The sequence below is a fragment of the Engraulis encrasicolus genome, chromosome 21 (genome assembly GCF_034702125.1).
Source record: "Engraulis encrasicolus isolate BLACKSEA-1 chromosome 21, IST_EnEncr_1.0, whole genome shotgun sequence".
In the NCBI taxonomy this organism is placed as follows: Eukaryota; Metazoa; Chordata; class Actinopteri; order Clupeiformes; family Engraulidae; genus Engraulis; species Engraulis encrasicolus.
Genome location: NC_085877.1, coordinates 27,990,888 through 28,010,873, shown reverse-complemented (window position 1 = coordinate 28,010,873; position 19,986 = coordinate 27,990,888). Strand labels below are relative to the sequence as shown.

Sequence of the window (19,986 nt, the reverse complement as noted above, 5' to 3'; positions counted from 1 at the left end):
TGTAGAACTAAAGGGAGTTCCCTGGCTAAGTCAGGGGTGCATTTACAGTACGAGGGAGGGTGGAGGGGGTAGTGGGGGAATATTTTGTTATGCGTCTGGGTTTCAAGTCAAAATAAAGGAGTAAATCAAACAGTGGGCAGGCTGGAGGTGTGTCAGCACTTGTGGTGGATGGGGGCTGGGGGGAGGCACAAGACAGGGTGTGGGTGGGGGGTGGTGGTGCATGGGAGCTATCATGGGGAAGGGTGAGTGGGGGGAATTATTTTGGGGTGCGAGTCTCTCAGCTGTGGCAGAGTGTCACCAGTCAAAGGAGTCACTGCTAACATTGTCACTGAGCAGGAGTGTTTGGACTGTCATTTGGTAAGTCCTTACAAAATGCATACATAAAGACACATAAATGCATGCATACATATATTTATACATGCATAAATACATACTACATACAGTATATAAACACACACATACACAAACACGCATGCACATGTGCACATAGACACACACACAGTGCATATACGTATACTCTACATGAAATCATACCTACACTAATCAGTGTATATAGCCTACAAAATCAATGTACGCCATTCTTAGCATATGGAACGCTGGAAGTTGTGATAGCATGTTTCTGGTTCATGTCAGAGATTTCCTTTCTGAAACAGATAGCACTTTGTCAGGAAATGGACATCTGATCCGAGTTGGCATACATGAGTTTGAGCAGCTGTCTGCTTGGTTGTGTCTCTTTCTCTATTTTGTTTTATCCAAACAGTGAACACACTGGGCACTGTGCTGATTCTGACTTTGATGGCATGTCCATGGCTTGTAGCTGAATGGGTGTCATTTATGGGCATGTGTTTTTTGTTTTCCTCTGGTGTCTTGTTCGGGGCGGCCCCCATTAGTGTAATTCTTTAGCCAAATGTGCTGAATGATACTGATTTTGATGACACTGCCATGGCTTGGCGTTAGCTGGGTGTCCACTGGCAAGTGTATTTTTTTTATGCAGGTGCCTAGTTGGGAAGTGTGTGTGTGTGTGTGTGTGTGTGTGTGTGTGTGTGTGTGTGTGTGTGTGTGTGTGTGTGTGTGTGTGTGTGTGTGTGTGTGTGTGTGTGTGTGTGTGTGTGTGTGTGTGTGTGTGTGTGTGTGTGTGTGTGTGTGTGTGTGTGTGTGTGTGTGTGTAGGGGTTGCTGTGTTCCTATTTCCAATTGATATCTCATCAAAATAATGCCCAGCCTTTCTGGGCACTTGCCTGATTTTGACTTTAATGTCACTGCCATGGCTTGGAGCTAAATGGGTGTCCACTATGCATGTGTCTTTTTTGTTACTCTGGGGTGTCTTGTTGTGAAGGGTAGGGGGGATCTGTTGGTGTATTTCTCTCTCTAAATATGATCTCATCAAAATAATGACTAATCATCACACTGGACACTTTTGCTGAGAATGACTTTAATGTCACTGGAGCTGACTGGGTGTCCACGGGCACGTGTCTTTTTTACTCAGGTGTCCTGTGGTGGGGAGTAGAGGGGGGCCTCCAGACATCCAGGACAGCTAGAGCTAGAGTCGCTACATTCGCTACATGGGCCAGTATTTTTGGAAGGACATTAACGCTCTGTTGCTATGTTTAGCTTAGCCACGGCTGCCGGGCCTTCTAGTGTATTCCTAAACTCACTCAGGTCAAGTTCTAACATGGCAGCCTGGCTGGAGCACAAGATAGGCTGTTGGAGGGAAAGCAAAGCTAATGAAATAATTAAAAAAAGAGTTAAAATATATACAGTATATAGGCTGCTACTGCTCATGTAAGGATAAACATCCAGATGCATTAACATGTCTTATTAGCCATGCTAACTTGTGACCAAAGTAGGTAAGGTAGGCCTACAGACAGGGAATCGTGAATAGAGGATGGCAGCACAGAGGAGAGTAAGGGTTTGATTTTTCTCTTTCTCTGAAGTTCTGCCAGTCGTTTTTACTGTTTGATATTGTGTCATAAAACGTGAAGCCTGAGGTAGTATGACTAAAGCAGGCTATACTGATGGCAGACTGCGCGCTGTGATGTTATTTTTAGGTGTGCACTCACAACAATGCATGCTTCTGTTTGGGTTTGAGGTGAGAGCTCTCCTATGAAAGCACAACGTTCTATTGAGTTGGCATCTTACATTTCCTTATAACCTATCACAAATATATACCTACTGCAAATAATTTGTTTGTTATGATTATATGCTTTCTATATTATAATGTAGTAGGCCCACTGCACTTTAGTAAGCTAAAATAATTATGTTAAGATTCTTGTGACTTACTGAACTAAATTACTACAATTCTATAGCGGGATCAATGTTTTTCTTTCCCTGCATACATAGATGTCTGACCCATTTAAATGGAGCACAGATCCACTGATACAAATATCTTGGGCCTGCTCAGAGTTCAATGGTCTCATATTTCTGTATAAAAAGTCTGTTGCTATGAATAACAGACGGTCACCATTGATGGCAGCATATGTACAGTGTTGCTGTGAGTGTACATTCCAGACCACAAAATTGAAAGGAGACAGTTTTGCAAAAGCAATAATACAGTTTTAAACATCTACATATGTTTAATATATAAAACATATCAGTGCCCTGAGACTGGGATCTGTGCTCTTGCTTCGTTCCCATTATCCTTTATTGACATCCTTTATGGGGTTCACTTTCTGGCTGCATTTTATTTTTGTCCAAGACATGGATCAACAGGTCAAGTGCAAGGTATTACATATATTAAATATCGTAACATTTACATTGCAGCATTTACATTGCAATATTTACCTTAGACTTAGATTAGAGATTTAGGGACGTACAGTCTATCATTTGTCCTCAGACATGACATCAGACTATAGTGTGTGTGTGTGTGTGTGTGTGTGTGTGTGTGTGTGTGTGTGTGTGTGTGTGTGTGTGTGTGTGTGTGTGTGTGTGTGTGTGTGTGTGTGTGTGTGTGTGTGTGTGTGTGTGTGTGTGTGTGTGTCTGTCTGTCTGTCTGTCTGTCTGTCTGTCTGTCTGTGTGTGTGTGTGTGTGTGTGTGTGTGTGTCTGTGTGTGTGTGTGTGTGTGTGTGTGTGTGTGTGTGTGTGTGTGTGTGTGTGTGTGTGTGTGTGTGCGTGCGCGTGCGCGTGCGCGTGCGCGTGCGCGTGCGCGTGCGCGTGTGCGTGTGCGTGCGTGCATATGTGTGTGTGTGCGTGTGCGTGTGCGTGCGTGTGCGTTTGCATGCTTGGGTGTGTGCGCACATTTGTGTGTGCACGACTGTGAATGTGCATTACCGAGCATGTTTACTATGTATCTTTGTGTCTGTATCTGTCTCCTTGTCCCAAATACTCTGTGTCTCTGTCTCTCCCTCTCTCCTCTATGTGCATGTTTCAGCGTGTAGCCTACACATGGCGTCCCCAACCAACCTGGTGGATGAGGAGAAGGCCCATAAGGGAGAGACAGTATGTTAGGCATAATATCTCTCTGTGTGTGTTCACTAATGTGTCTCTGTGTGTTTGCAGTACATAATCTCTTTATGTGTATTAAATGTTGCTTAGTATGTTTGAAATGTACGTTTTAAGTGTGCTGCTACTGTTTGAGAATCACTTTGAGAATGTTTTCTTTGGAAGTCTCTATATGACTAAATTTTACTTACTTCATATGCAGTAGTTGGGTGTGTTCTTTAAGCTTGTAGAAATGGCTCCCGCCTCTAACCTGGTACCTGAGAATGAGGAGTGGGTCCCATTCTCTAGTACTAGGTTCAGAAATTAATTTCAGTTACGCGTCATCTCATTTCATCCTCATCAGGTTTCCCCCATCACTTAATAATTAAGATTGCCGCCTTGATAACAAATATTGAGTAGGTCCACTGAAAATATTAAGATATTGTATTGTTAACATAATTCCTTAAGTTGCTTCAAAGATAATGTATACTGTATGTGCTTTGGGTATTTCGTATTGTATTTCATATGGAACTGCACAATATCACCTTTCCAACCATGGTTGTCACGTCTCTGATAGCTAACGCCTCACACACCGTATCCTCTTTGTGCAGATGGGCCCACCAGCGGGCACGTTCACACTTTGCTGGAAAGACTCAACTACATCATAATGACATTGCTATGACATTACTGAGTGCCTTAAGAAACAGATTAATATTTGCTTAGTAAAATTTTAGAGGGCAATTACATTGTAACATAATGCTCTGACTAAAGGGGTTCACTAACAAATGTACTTCGGCAAACAGTGATCATCATCATCATCATCATCATCATTACCATTATTATTATCATCATCATACTCTCTCTCTCTCCCCCTCTCTCTCTCTCTCTCTCTCTCTCTCTCTCTCTCTCTCTCTCTCTCTCTCTCTCTCTCTCTCTCTCTCTCTCTCTCTCTCTCTCCCCCTCTCTCTCTCTCTCTCTCCCCCCCTGCTCTACATGCATGCGGCCTGTAGACATGCCATTGGCAGCCAACCTCTTGGCTCTCTATCAGATTCAGAAATTGGCTTTATTTTTATTTAATCTGACTCATCACTGCCTCTCTCTCTCTTTTCTTTCTTCTCTACATGCATGTGTGTGGTTTAAGCCTGTAGACATGGCTTCAGCAGCCAGCCTGCTGACGGAGGACCAAGTCCACTGCTCCATCTGTCTGGACGTGTACACCAACCCCGTGTCCATCCCCTGCGGACACAACTTCTGTGTCAACTGCATCCGAGGATACTGGCGCACCAGCGTGCTCTACCAGGTAAAGGCAGTTCAAATCATTTGGTCAATTGATCATGACTTTATTTGATTGTCTAAGGTCTGGACTGAGAAAAAAAACAGCATTTTTTGCATGACCTCCAAGTTTGGGCCCATCAGAAATATACAAAACACTGAACAGCATCAACCCTTGAGGTCTATCGGCTTTCTGGAAAATTGCCTGCATACCAGATTACCAGCTCAGGCCTGGTTGGTCCCAACTCCCATATTCCTACTTAAAAAGCATGTGTTCCCAAAATAGGTCTGCTTCAAATTCATACAGCAGAATATAAGCAGAGTTTTATTTCATTTATCCATTTCATTTGTTTGCCTCTATTGCGATTATCTTCCTGTATAAAGCATGCGTGCCAAAACCAGGGATTAGGGAGTTACTGAAAGATTAGATAGTTACGATCAGAATGCTGCAAGTTCTGCACTAGTAGTAATAATATGGGAGGTCTCGAACTCAGTAAAAATAGTATTAATATAACAAGAATAACAACAACAACAACAACAACAACAACAATAATAATAATAATAATAATAATAATAATAATAATAATAATAATAGAGTTGAAATTAACTTTTTGGTAATTTTAACATTTTACAGAAAAAGTGTATTGAAGCCGAAAATATACAACAGAAGTCTAAGGATTAACTGGAGAGACAGACGTTTCGGAGCTAGTCCATTTTCAATGTCTCCAGTCAGACTGGAGACATTGAAAATGGTCTAGCTCCGAAACGTCTGTCTCTCCAGTTAATCCTTAGAGTTCTGTTGTATATTTTCGGCTTCAATACACTTTTTCACACAAGTCTTGTGTGCGCCTCCTTTTTTCCATTATTTTGAGTTATTACTACTTTTTTGGGAGTGCTCGCACCAAGCAATACACGAGCATTAAGTTCAAGGCGCAGACGCCGACCTTTGTTGGTCTTTTTGTCATCAACATTTTACAGAAGCAAGTATTAGTAGGCTACTGTGTTGATGTTAAGAGCTGTAGAGTAGAAATTACACTGCGCACCAGCATCATTTTTCACTGACTTTTGCCTCCACGGTCAGAGTAATCTGACACTCTACTGTTGTGAATACTCTATCTAGATTTATCTACGTGTACTCTGAAATATTGAAACCCCCAATTTTTCAACTCTACACACAGAGTAAACACCCAAATGTGTCAACACGGGAATCAGAAACTAAAAACTCTTACACAATTTGATGCAACCAGCTCTGAGTCATCTGATCATAATCACTGATGTGACCTGTGTTGGCCAGAAACTGTGTCAGAATTTTTAATTTCTCTTTATGTTTTACTTTCTGGATCCAGAATGAACCCCTCTGTCCGCACATTACCTCATTAGACGAGGTACAGTATAAAGGTATCCAGTGGTACTTTTATTTAGGAGTACCATACGTCACCATAGCACACTTTGCCACCTCATATGACCTTAGCATCAGTTACCATCAGTTCTGATCGTATTTTACTGTGCCTTTCATTAATTCTGTACAGTTCTATTCCGTACCACCTAAACTTATCGTGGCACACCTTTCCCTAAGCTATATTGCCTCACCTTACTGTATATTACCTTGCAGTACTTAACCTTACTCTTATTCTTACCTTACCCGCACAGTGTCCCATGTGCAAGAAGACCTTCTACAAGCAACCAGACACCAGCATCAACACAGTGCTGAGAGAAATCGCAGAGCAGTGCAAGGCAGCACGCCGCAGGAACAGCCAACTAGAGCAAAAGGAGGAGGAAGAGGAGAAGAAGAAGAAGAAGGAGGAGGAGGAGGAAGAGCAGAAGAAACAACAACAAAAGCAAAAGCAACTTCAACCACAGCCACAGCCGAAAGAGCAGCTGCCAGGCCTGCTGCAGAAGAAGCTACAGCAGCCCGTACAGAGACCACCACCACCAAAACCACAGCATCTGAAACAGGTTGGAATTTACTTTGGGTAACATTTTACTTTACATTTTACTTTTTGGTGTATCTACTGTACATGTATCAATATGTAATATGCTGTATTTGCAATGTAAATACCTAACCCATTGCAACAGTGCAAGTACATACCGATGGTGTTACATGCCTGTACAAAGATAACTAAATTGACGCTATTTACGTAATTGAGGGGCTGTAAAATTAAGTGTAACCTTTATTGGTTGTGCCTGGGTGCATGAAAAGTTGTCCTGTCTTGCACTTTGAGGTCTATCCTATCTTGTCTAAGCACAGTACAGCAAAAACGTAATTTCAATCCTTCTGCAGGTCTACATTAGAAAATTGACAACTATAACGCTGATTTTGCCCTATATTATTTATGCATGGGACAGTAAGAAACTCAAATCTGATTCCTCTGTATGACTACATGTCTTCACTATATAAATTATTTAACAATAAAGTTGATGTTTACTTTTTGGTTTTGACTTTGAGAAGACGACCACAGCAACACCTTTGGCAGCAAAGCACCTTGCCCAAGGAGAAGATGACCTCGACCTCCCGTCCCTGCCACCTCCTCCACTGCCACCTCCCACCCAGGAGGAGATGCTCCTGGCCGAAATGCCCGAGCTCCTGCCACCTCCCTGGGCCGAGGAGGTGTCCTGCGACGTGTGCACGGGCATGCGTCTGCGGGCCGTCAAGTCCTGCCTCGTGTGCCTGACGTCCTACTGCGAGGAGCACATCAAATCGCACAACGCGCGCTTCACCAAGCACAAGGTGGGTCGACCGCTGTGGCCTAGTGGTCATGGAGATGGGCTTTATATCAGAGGGTTGCATGTTCGAATGCCACTTCCTGGCTATCTCACGTCATGGCTGAGGTGCCCTTGAGCAAGGCACTTAACCCCACACTGCTCCAGGGACTGTAACCTATGCCCTCTACTCAGTGGCGTGGAACAGGGGGGGAAAACCCTGACTCATTCTTAGGGCCCAGCCCACCTGGGGGGCCCACCAGGGCGCCCCCTATGGAAAATGTTCTTCTTGCTTTGTTTTTTTTAAACATTATTTTTAAAATAATGTCAATACATGTTGGTAATTTATGTAATTCCAATGTTCTCTGGAAATCCATCATTGGATATCCTAGCCTGCAAATAGGCTATAATATATATCAGTGTGAGTGAGTAGGGGGGGCCCATGAAAGAAGTTGTTCCTAGGGCCCCAAATTTGGTGCTACGCCCCTGCCTCTACTTACGTAAAATAACTGTAAGACGCTTTGGAGGAAAGCTAAGTGTAATGTAATGTAATGTAATGTACAGGTGGTGGAGCCCGTGGCAAACCTGGAGGAGCGCATGTGTAAAAAACATGAGAGGCTGCTGGAGCTGTTCTGCAAGAAGGACCAGACCATTGTGTGTGTGCTCTGCACCGAGATGGACCACCGTGCACATTACACTATTCCGGTGGAGAGAGAGTGGGCAGAGAAGAAGGTATGTATTTGTGTGTGTGTGTGTGTGTGTGTGTGTGTGTGTGTGTGTGTGTGTGTGTGTGTGTGTGTGTGTGTGTGTGTGTGTGTGTGTGTGTGTGTGTGTGTGTGTGTGTGTGTGACATCTAAGAGATATGGTGAGTGAGTGAATGAGTGAAAGAGCAAGAAGAAAGAAAGAAAGAAAGAAAGAAAGAAAGAAAGAAAGAAAGAAAGAAAGAAAGAAAGAAAGAAAGAAAAAAAGAAAGAAAGAAAGAAAGAAAGAAAGAAAGAAGTGTTTAGTGATTGATGAGTGTATGCCTCATGGTGAATTGTGGTAAATCATGTTTTAAAAGTATCCTTTGGCACCACCTGCTGGTGGAATAGAGTAATGTGTCATAGAAACATTCACTAGGCCTGAAAGTGGAATTCATCTCTGGTCATTGTGTGCTGTTATCAGGGATAATTTATCCTCATTTTTCATTTTCCATAAGAAAAATAAAGTAATTTACATTATGTTTAATTAAATACAATAATTTGCTGAACCGTGATTGTCAAAGCAATTTTAATGTACTACCAGAATGCACTGCGGGAAACTAAGTAATCGTTGCCAGGTTAACGCGTCACCGAATTCGAAGGAATCTTGCGTTCTGGCTGCTCAGTGCTCGCTGCCAGCAGTCGTGGCTGGTTTTAGGACAAATGTAGGCTGATATCCGAGACAGATTGATGTTGTTAATGTAGACTGTTGAAAAACATAAAAATCATGCATTTTCCTCACTGAGTCTCATTGCGCAAACTATAGCTACTAACAGCGAATAAAAAGCGAATGGAAAAACAAACTGTTGAGAAGTGCAGCTCGTGTCGCAACTGTCGCTGTCCTCAGATTAGTGCTGAAACGGAAAATGAGAAGGCTAGCCTAACCTTACATTTCGCCTATTTTTGAAAAAATAAATAAATGTAATACTCATTCAAGGAGGACGTAGCCTGTCTATCTCTGCTCATGTTCTATCTAGGCCTATCTGTTTAATCCCATCAAATCCAAAGGCGAGGCGGACTTGTCTCCGTTCAACCAACTTTATCAAAGAGCGCACGCTTTCTCGCCCTCTCTCTCTCTCGTGCTGGTGTTTGACCAAAAGCCGTTTCATCCGGACCTCTGCTGTTGGTCCCTAACAAATAGGCCTACAAGCCAGAGGAAATTGATCATTTGTAGGCCTAAATACAACAAATGTGCAGGCTGCCTTTTAAAAATGGTCTTCATCCCATTCATTGACTCTAATGCAAGTGCAACATGAAGGAAAATCGCCCCTCGGTAAATTGCACCGTGCACACGCATTTCTGGGCGTTCAGCTGTTCAGGTTATGCTTTCTGTTTTCAGAAGATGAGAAATGACTTGCGTGAAACATAGCTTACAAACCCACATAGCGCATCGGGACACCCCACCGTCTCCATCTCGCCAGTTTGAGGGAGGTGTTGGGTTAGACCTGCATTTTGAAGATGTAGGCTATCGTCGCTTACTTTGGTCAAGTGTTTAATTTGATTTGTCCGTTCGCGTCTCAACTGTCCCTCGAGAGGAAGTCTGTGTTTATAATTTATGCAAAATAGGCGGCCCTGACTGCCTGGGGAGTGAGCTGAAATCTACAATGACTTGACAGTAGATTTCAGTAGCCTGCCTGAGTGTGCCTTGTTCTTGCTCGTGTTGTTTACATGCAATCAAGTCCAAGTGCAGTAATGATAGCCAGCGCATGCATTTATGGCTACCTTGTTTGCAACCTGCGTAAGAGGAGCATGAACATCGCCAGCAGTGCAAGGAGGACGCCACGTTTGAGGATAGAAATGGTCGCAGCCTCCTTCAGCAATCCATCAAATAACTTTGAATAATCTTAAAATAAAGCCTGATTCAATTAAAGACAATTCACTGTCGAGCTCCTATTGTTTAACCCATTAGGACTCGGAGTGTCCGTGGCCGCTGCACCGTGATGCGGACCGGACCTCAAATAATTCATTAAGCTTTTAAAAAAATATTAAAATTAATAACAAAGCAAAACAAAAACAAAAAAACGTGTAGGCAATGCCTACCATGTGTTATTACAGCTTGCAGGCCTAATAGGCTACACCTGGCAGGCGTAGACATCGTGGACTGGTGCGCTCCGATAACCTATCATAATAGGTGATTTGTAATGACAATGAGCACACATTAACAATGCGAACAAAACTTTTTTAAGCAGTTGGACTGAATGCACCAAGGCTTTTACTACTGTGCAGTAACCTATAGGCCCACTTGAAGTAGGCTTATTATCCGGACAATGTAAATATCTCCATCCTCGAAATGTGTTATCTGCCTGCCTGCTGTTCTGTTCCATGCCGCCTGTCATGCCGAGGTGATTTGATGACGCGTCCAATCAAATCACCCAGCAACGTTCTAATGGCATTGTAGTCGTTATTTTTTCTTCCGGTGATTTGATGACGCTTGAAATCACCATTACTAAAACAATAAATAGCTTTTATATTTAATATAAAGGTATAATTTCCAGTGGCATCATAATCCCCTGTTATAATGTGGTCTAATACAGAGATAGGGCACAATATTGTTTGAAAGGTGAATTCCGCTTTAAGTCTTGCTAAATGCTTATAATGGAGTGAAACGGGGGATGTCACTCCATGAATGCAATGGAAGAGACTACTACTACACAGATTAGTTATGCATCATACAATCTATCATGCAATCAGAGTTCTAAATTAACTTTTGCTCATCACCAGCCAAAATGGCTAGTAGATGTTAATCTTACTAACCATTACCAAACACACACTCACAAATAGGTCAAAGTGGCTAGTAAGTTGGTAGTTTCTACCAGCTAAACTGAAATATCACCAGCATTTGGCCATTTGGCTGGTGTTAATTTAGAGCCCTGTATGCAATCATAAAATGTAACATATTATGCACATTTCATTTATGTAGCATGGTTATCCTGTCTACTTCTCTACTTTATTATGTAATCCCGTTTTAAAACTATTTGTTAATTTCCTCCTGGTGGCATACATAAAGTTTGCCTTTGACCCTGACCTTAACATTACTGTAACCTTGACTGACTCTTACCTTGATGCTGTTGTGGTGCTCTGCAGAGCCACCTGAAGAAGACAGAGTCCGAGGTGCAGCAGATGATTGACGACCGACAGAGGAAGGTGGAGGAGATCAAGCGCTCTGTAGAGCTCAACAAGGTGAGTCCCTGGCCTATGACACTTCTTTCCTCGCCCTAAAACACTGTGTGCTAGACCAACACGCAGCTTCGAATCACAGAGTAATATAGTATCTACAGCACTAGCACAGGTGAAAGCACCACACAACATTGCAAAAACATTACATATATTGCAGTAACATAGTGATAAAGCAAATCATTAAGCATAAGTTTTTTTTGGCTACAAACAACAGAAGCATTGGTAGTATGCAGAACTAAAGGTTCTTAGTAAGTGCTTTCCCCCAGATGTCAAGATTTGATTATTGTTGCGAGGTTACAAACAATGTTCCGGCTATTGCCCATGGGGCAGCCCAGGGGAAAATGGTGACCAGAATTGCGTCCTCGTTACATTGTATTGAGTGCCCTTTTATTGTTTTTATTTTATTTCAGGTGACTTTGTCCTGTGCACGTCCAAAGCTCTCAGCGGCCCTGACGTAGTTAGCCTGATTATCATCGACGTTCAAATCTCTTCGCGACTTGGTCTGACCAAGAGCATAACAATTAACGTTTCCCAAACGGCATGGTTGACCTGCCTCCCTTGGTTTGCTTATGGTTGTTTGCTTATCGACAAAGTGGGAGGAGTTCCCGTATTTGCGGGAACTCAGAAAGTACTTGCATTGCTCTTGACCTGACTAGTTGCAACGCTGAAAGTGTTGCGTCACTAGGAGGGCAGAGCCTGGCTAGGTTACAGTATATATTAGGGGTGTAACGGTATGCAAAAATCATGGTTCGGTACGTACCACGGTTCGGTACATTTTCGGTACAGTATATATAAAAAGAAAATACATTTAAACTGCTACTTTGGGCCAGAGATTTCATCGGTGTAAGAAATAATAATTTTCTCAAAGTCCCACAAAGAGCAAGCCTCTACATCTGTTTTTTTCTTGTATTATCTCTCAGCATTCTGCATGAAACAGCATAATGTAAAAACATGAACAGAGTTGCCTTTCAATCTACATTTCGGTACAACACTGTTTGGTTCGGTACAGGTCGTCTAGGTTCGGCACAAATACAACACAGTGTACCTTTACAGGCCTAGTATATGAAGAGCTCTTTTCCAAAATGAGATATATCCACTTTATAGAATTTTGGGAAATTGGCATTTTTGTTTTGGGCATTCCATTGAATTGCATTAAAAAAATGCATTTTATAGAGGTTTAAAAAGCATGTTCTCAAAACATTTGAAAGGCAAGAATTCACACTTAGATGAAAGCACTACTTATCAGTCAATTCCAATATTAAAATGCAAAAAGTCAAAAATGGTGGATATAGCGTTTAGAACTCTTCATATATAAATACATCTGACAATAACATGGTATACTACTTGCTTTGACTCGTTTCCTTCCAGTCGAGTGCGCTGCGTGAGATCGAGGACAGCATGCAGGTGTTCTCGGAGCTGGTGCGTGCGGTGCAGAGGGCCCAGGCGGAGCTGGTGCTGTCCATCGAGGAGAAGCAGCGGGAGACGGAGCGCTGGGCCCAGGGCCTCATCGGTGAGCTGGAGAAGGAGATCGCCGACCTGCGGCGCAGGAACGTGGACCTGGAGCACCTGGCCCGCACAGAGGACCACATCCACTTCCTGCAGGTGACAGGAGCGTGTGTGTGTGTGTGAAATTAAGTGGCGTGCACAGACATTTTGGGGGGCGGGTGCTCGAGGTGGGGGCGGGGGGCATGTGGAACTTACAGCTGCCTTCCTAGGCTTTCATACTGTATGTTATGAATAGTATTATATTGGGGACTTGTCACATGATTTTGATCATCAAGCATTTGTACCATAGATGATCATGTCAACATGGACCACAGTAAATTGTGAGAAAAAATGATTATTTTGGTTCCATCAGACAACACGACATGGTTCCAGTGATTCATATCCTTGGTCTGTTCATGTCTCTTGAGACCAATATAAACAAATTTGCTTTAGATGGTGTCAAGCATTTGTGGTGGTAAACAAGGTGTTTTTTTTTTTTTTTTTTACAAAAAAAGGTTTAGGCCTATCATCTGGCTAGCATGGTAGTGGGACTGACATGGTTTGGGGATGTATGAATGCCGTCAACATTGGAAATCTGAATTACATCTAAAGAAACATGCATGCGAACATGCATTGTGACTACAGAAGCAGATCATGATAGTCTCCATAGGATTTCATTCAAATCTCACACCCATCTATTTTAGCCAGGTGCAGATTCAAAATGTAAAAGTTCAATGTAAGGAAAGGTTGAAACGCACACTGACCTCCCTTTTAATCTCTTTTCATTTCGAGACGTTTCGGGCCAACACAGTCCCTTCTCAGACCCTCTCTACAGGATTTTAGCCTGGAGTGTACTCACTTTTTACATGTTGTAAAATGTTAAGGGATGTGTTTTGATTTTGTGTGAGTGAACAACAAATTTAAGCGGCTAGGTATATGTTGTTAACAGTTCACTAATCATTGTGTCGAAGTAAAAATTCTTTAATGTTGTCCTATGAAAAGATATACTTACAAATCTGTAAAAATGTGAGGGTTGTACTCACTTATGTGACTGAATTGTAATGTTGCATTATTACATAAGTTACGTTACCAGGAACACCTAGTGCAATAACTCCTGTATAATTCCTACTCCTTATCACATGCTAACGTTAACTACTAAGATCTAATACACAGAAATGTCTTTTCTCCGTGCAATGCCTTTTCCAGAAATTTCCAGACATTTGCACACACCCGGTCACCAAGGACTGGTCTGGGACCAGTGTGCACACGGAGCAGTGTGTGGGAACCATCAGGCGTGCCGTCATGAGACTGGAGGACACCCTCGAGGAGGAGATTGATAAACTAGCAGAGAATGGTAAGCGATTAACGAAAAACAACAACAAATATGTGTGTGTTAGTAAAAATCAAAATATAAAGTCTGCTCTTTAGTAGCCGACTATATGATTCATGAAATTAATTTCATTCATGTTAAGTGTTTTGCTCTATGATTGTTCATGTAAGGTGTCTAACAATCAGTATATATGCTTTCTTGTATTTCTTCCTGGGCAGAGCTGAAAAGAGTCCAGCAATATGCAGGTAATGTTCTCTCTCCTTTATGTTTGTCCTTGATCTCCAAATAGGGGGCCTACCTTTAACAGCTATTTAGTGTTCTATCGTCCTATTAACTTATAATATACAATAATTTACATGTACACATACTATAACATACAGTATAATACATATAACTTAACTTTTTCCCTCTGTCGAATCTCTTCATCAATTGTTACCCTGGACTATTAAAACATAGAATGAATCAATAAGTCAATTGTTTATTATTTTCTAATCTTTTCCTCACTCTCTAACCTCCTCCTCCTCCAGTGGATGTGACCCTGGACCCCGACACGGCCAACCCGTGGCTCCAGCTGTCGGAGGACTGCCGCCAGCTGCGCCACCTGGGCTCGTGGCAGGACCTGCCCGACACGCCGGAGCGCTTCGACACCGTGGTGATCGCCCTGGGACGTCAGCCTATCACCACTGGCCGTCGCTACTGGGAGGTCCAGGTGGGCATGTTGGATTACTGACAGATTGATTGATTGATTGATTGATTGGCTGATTGATTCACTTACTGAATGGTTCATCTATTGATCGGGAGGTTCAGGTGGGCAAACAGGATGACAAATTGATCGATTAACTGATTGGCATATTGATTCACTGATTATTTTATTATATTATTATTGACATATTGATTCACTGGTTGATTGATTGGTTGATTGATTGATTTATTAGTTATTCATAAGTCGATGGTTTATGAGAGAAGGATGATGTATTCCATAATTTTTGAATTTCACGATATATATTTACATAAAAACACCTTGTGGTAAATTCACCTTTTTTTCGCTCCATGTCCTCTGTCTGCTGGCGTCACGGTCGCCGCCACAGGTGGGCGAGAAGGACGACTGGTACCTGGGCGTGGCGCGCGCCTCCGTCAACCGCAAAGGCCGCATCGCCGTTAGCTCCACGCACGGCTACTGGGCACTGGCCATGAAGAAGGGCCGCGAGTACCGCGTCTCGTCCAGCCCGCCGCTGCTGCTGGCCCTGCCCAACCGGCTGAAGCGTGTGGGGGTCTACGTGGACTATGAGGAGGGCCAGGTGTCCTTCTACGACGTCCAGGCGCAGAGCCACCTGCACACCTTCCTGGACAGCTTCCAGGAGACGCTCTACCCCTTCTTCTACCTGTACTGCTGCGACAAGGCCTCGGACACAATCGCCGTCTACCCGTCCAGCGACAAGGCCATTATCAAGCAGGGCTTAGAGTAGTGGTGGTGGCGGTGGCGGTAGCGGTGGAGGCGGATGCGCCATTGGAGACAGACTGTGTTTTTAGAAATAAAGGTGTGTGTGTGTGTGTGTGTGTGTGTGTGTGTGTGTGTGTGTGTGTGTGTGTGTGTGTGTGTGTGTGTGTGTGTGTGTGTGTGTGTGTGAGTGTGTGTGTGTGTGTGTGTGAGAGAGAGAGAGAGAGAGAGAGAGAGAGAGAGAGAGAGAGAGAGAGAGAGAGAGAGAGAGAGAGAGAGACTTCTTAGTCTATACCTGTGTCTGTGATCTGTGTGTCATTAGTTATTGGCTGCGACAAATGTGTGTGCGTGCGTGTGTGTGTGTGTGTGTGTGTGTGTGTGTGTGTGTGTGTGTGTGTGTGTGTGGACTCTTAGTCCAGTTCTTACAGCGATGATGACAGTGATTGAATGTGGATGAAATTAGATATGTGTTTTTGTTAAGAGGAGGTTGATGAACACGCTATAATATTGAGGTACTGACAGTGTGTGCGGGCACTCTATAAAAGAGAGAAGAAACTGAAGAAACTGCCTGCATGTAACGGCAGTTAATGTTACAGCGCAATAGATTACATGATCAAGTTCTTTACCCCCCATTTTACAGACCGCCTGATTGCACATGTCTTTGTCATACTCGGATACTTTTTTTTGGGGGGGGGGTACCTTTGCCTGGAAATAAACTATGTGGAAAGTATTTGAACAACTGGTGCTTTTCTATCCGTGCAAGATCACAGGATGTTAAAATCCTTATTTCTACATACTGTATGTGGCCTTACAATGCTAGCTATTTTGAATGCCTTTTCACACCCTCTTTTGGGAATACATCATGTCTTTTTGACCGTAGAAATAATTCCCTTTCTGATTTATTTATTTTTATCATTTTTTTAAAGAGTTGCTGTGTTCAGTTGTAAACATAGCATTGCCTTTAGTATTCTAATAAAATATAATACAGGGTGTCCCTGAAATGTAGCCTATACACACAGTTCAACAATTTAGGTGTTTTGTTACCACCTGTTGTCGAACTGAAAAACCTGCTGTTTATGCTCATACCTGCAACAGTCAATGAATTGCTAGAAGCTGTTCAAAATGAATGCACAAAAACACCAAAAAAATTGTGTGTGATATGCATTATATGCAGTGCTAGAACTAGAATGCATGTGATGTCAGAACAGAATGTTGAGAACAGCTGATGATGTCTGTTAATTCTATTACAACTTGATACATACAAACCCCAACTCCGATGAAGTTGGGACGTTTGGTAAACAGTGAATAAAATCAAAATGCTATCATTTTCAAAACATTCAATCTATCCATTAGATGGAGAATAGTGAAAAAACAACATATTAAGTGTTAAAACCGTGAAAAAAAAAATTGTTTTGGGGGACATATGTACGCATTTCTAATTTGATAAATCCAACACGTCTCAAATAAGTTGGGACGGGGATCAGTGAAATTTAGTTAACATCCAAATAAGATAAAACAACAAAGAAGAACATTTCAAAATGAATTGTACTGACGGACAATATAGGTGTCCAGGTATAAGATCATCACAGAGAGGCTGAGTCACTCAGAATTAAAGATCAAAGGGAATAATTACCATAGTTATTACATACATTTTTGAATTCCCTTTGATTTACCACGATTGAGTGTATATAAGACATATTTTTGTTAATAAAATCATTGTATAGGTTCATGACATCATGAAATATATATTGGCTGTAGTCTCACTCTAGCACTCCAGGAATTAGAGCTATTGAAAATTGACCATATTAAGAATGCTTAATGCATGAAAATTATACAGGGGTGTAACATTCTCCTAAGCACCTGAGCTCACTTGAAATAGACCCAGAAGACATGGGAAATTGTCCTTTGCTTACAGAAGTCAGCAGAAGTTGTAGAAGTCCATTCTTTTTGACAATAATAGAGCATTGCACATCCTGTGCTACAGTGAAAATGGACCATCCAACTTGTGTTAGTGCTAGCTTCAAAAGTCAGCCTCCATGATGGCATGTGGGTGCAGTAGTGCATTGGTTAAGATGTTCTCACTCATCTGTAGAGTTAAATCCAGTGCTGAGTGGTATAAATGGGTTATAAACAGCTTGAAAAGCCACTCATGCATTATATTTTGAAGGGAGATCTTCGATTACTGCCACATAGTAAGGTCAAATTGCATTCTCTACTATGTTTTAACAGTTTGGCTCCATCATAAGGACCAGCAGGTGATAAAATGGTGGGTTTTTGGTCAAGACCTGTCACACTGTAAGCACTACAGAAAGGAAAACATTGCAAAACATGACAAGGAATACACCCACCATTTAAGCTGGTGAAATCATGTCCAAGATAGGAATTAACACTGTTTTTTATATAAAATCATCTCATCAGTTAATGTATTTAACTGTTAAGTGTTGTCTTTTGTTTTGTTTTTAGTCTTCCTCGACATTTGCTGCCATTTATTGTCCCCGTCCCAACTCTTTTGAGACGTGTTGGATTTATCAAATTAGAAATGAGTACATATGTCCCCCAAAACAATATTTTTTCTCGGTTTTAACACTTAATATGTTGTCTTTTCACTATTCTCCATCTAATGAATAGATTGAATGTTTTGAAAATGATAGCATTTTGATTTTATTCACTCTTTACCAAACGTCCCAACTTCATCGGAGTTGGGGTTTGTACATGTAGATATAAAGTGTCTACGTAGACTATACATTGTTGGGACACCCTGTATGTGTAAATTGTTTGAAATTAATTTCGAATTGAAGAGGTTTATATCCTGATTTCTTTTTTTTTCCAAACCTTGGATGTACACTTGGAGGAAAATATGTGTCATGTGTAACAATGTCTTTATTTATGTACTGTAGCTAGGAATAAATTCTATTGAAATATAAACGGCTGTTGCAATGTTGATGATCCACTTTTCCTGGGATGTACCAGTCAGGCGTGTTTACTAATGCGGGCACACCCTTAAGGTTAACTATTTACCAAGTCCAAGCTCAAAGAGACATTTGCACGCACGCACATGCACACGCGCAAAAAGACGCATACATGCAAACACACCCAAACACACACACACACACACACACACACACACACACACACACACACACACACACACACACACACACACACACACACACACACACACACACACACACACACACACACACACTGTGTGTGCATAAAGACTATCATGCAAGAGGTATGTGTCTGCATTCTGATTGGTTATCTCTTAACCGTGTCATACCTCATTAGACTGTATTTTAAATGAGGTTTTCTTTTTTTTACTCTACCAACTCAATTCATTCATTAACCCAATTCACATTTGGTTCCCTCAATTCACTTGGGCAGGGAATGTAATGTTTTGTTACTTGATACTGTTTACCTTGCTGCTACATTAAAAAAAAAGATTTAAAAAAGAACATTGCACCCTGAGGGTAATTAAATCAGTTGGAGACTAAAGAGGAAATGTGTTTTACTACCCCTGTTAGAAAATACACAATGTAGACGAAATGGGGAACGAGTTGGACAGGTTTTATATCTATTGATCCTACAGTATTACAGTAAGTGATTTGAAACAGCATGTTAGAACATGCCGGCGGCTTTGTGTAATTATTATATGCAGTGGCGCTGACAGCTAGATTACCAATCCAATGAGTTGCTACCATATCAACATACATTACAGTATACACACACATACATGTAAACACACACACACACACACACACACACACACACACACACACACACACACACACACACACACACACACACACACACACCACACACACACCACACACACACACACACACACACACACACACACACACACACACACACACACACACACACACACACGACACCACACCCACCCATGCCCTCACCCACAACCACATGCAAATCCAACGCTCATCAGGGAGGTAACTCTTGTTATCCTGGAAATGAAACTCAGACATGATGATGAAATGAAACTACTACCTCAGTGACGGAAGGAGGAGGATGGCACAGCAACATTGCACAGGAGGACACAACAGCAGACCATCCCTACAGACAAGGTACCGAAACACCACCTGTTTACTTTTCTATTACATGTACTTTTATTGTAATTCTATTACCAAAAAAAATAGAGTTTGAACCTCATGTTATCCATACTCTTCTATCACTTTGAATTGGGTGGAGTGAGGCACAAAAAAAGCTATTTTTATCAGTCTGCACCATTCGACTCCAACATTTCTCTTAAAGACTTGGCAAGTTGGAGGCAGGAGTCCAACGTTCTTTCCAATGCGCCATTTATACTCATCTTAATTCCAACCTTGGTCATTGTGCATAAAAACAACCTACATCTAAATTAAGTGGCAAATGTAGTTCTCTTCTCAGCAATGGATGACAATGAA

At 42.0% G+C, this 19,986-nt stretch overlaps 1 protein-coding gene across 4 annotated transcripts; it reads left to right on the top strand.

The window, feature by feature from the left end:
- The first annotated feature begins 274 nt into the window (after positions 1-274).
- Positions 275-16,242, top strand: si:dkey-46i9.6 (E3 ubiquitin-protein ligase TRIM39). Of its 4 annotated transcripts, XM_063186516.1 has the most exons (12): positions 275-357; positions 3,368-3,435; positions 4,559-4,717; positions 6,340-6,645; positions 7,139-7,417; positions 7,954-8,121; positions 11,214-11,309; positions 12,675-12,908; positions 13,998-14,145; positions 14,340-14,366; positions 14,649-14,830; positions 15,210-16,242. In XM_063186516.1, exons 2-12 carry the CDS (start codon positions 3,382-3,384, stop codon positions 15,585-15,587), a joined length of 2,031 nt encoding a protein of 676 aa, XP_063042586.1. In that variant the 5' UTR covers positions 275-357; positions 3,368-3,381; the 3' UTR covers positions 15,588-16,242. The 4 variants fall into 4 exon arrangements, with proteins under 4 accessions (XP_063042586.1, XP_063042588.1, XP_063042587.1 ...); XM_063186518.1 differs by lacking the exon at positions 3,368-3,435 and having other exon boundaries at positions 288-357; XM_063186517.1 differs by lacking the exon at positions 275-357 and having other exon boundaries at positions 3,181-3,435.
- Positions 16,243-19,986: the final 3,744 nt, after the last annotated feature.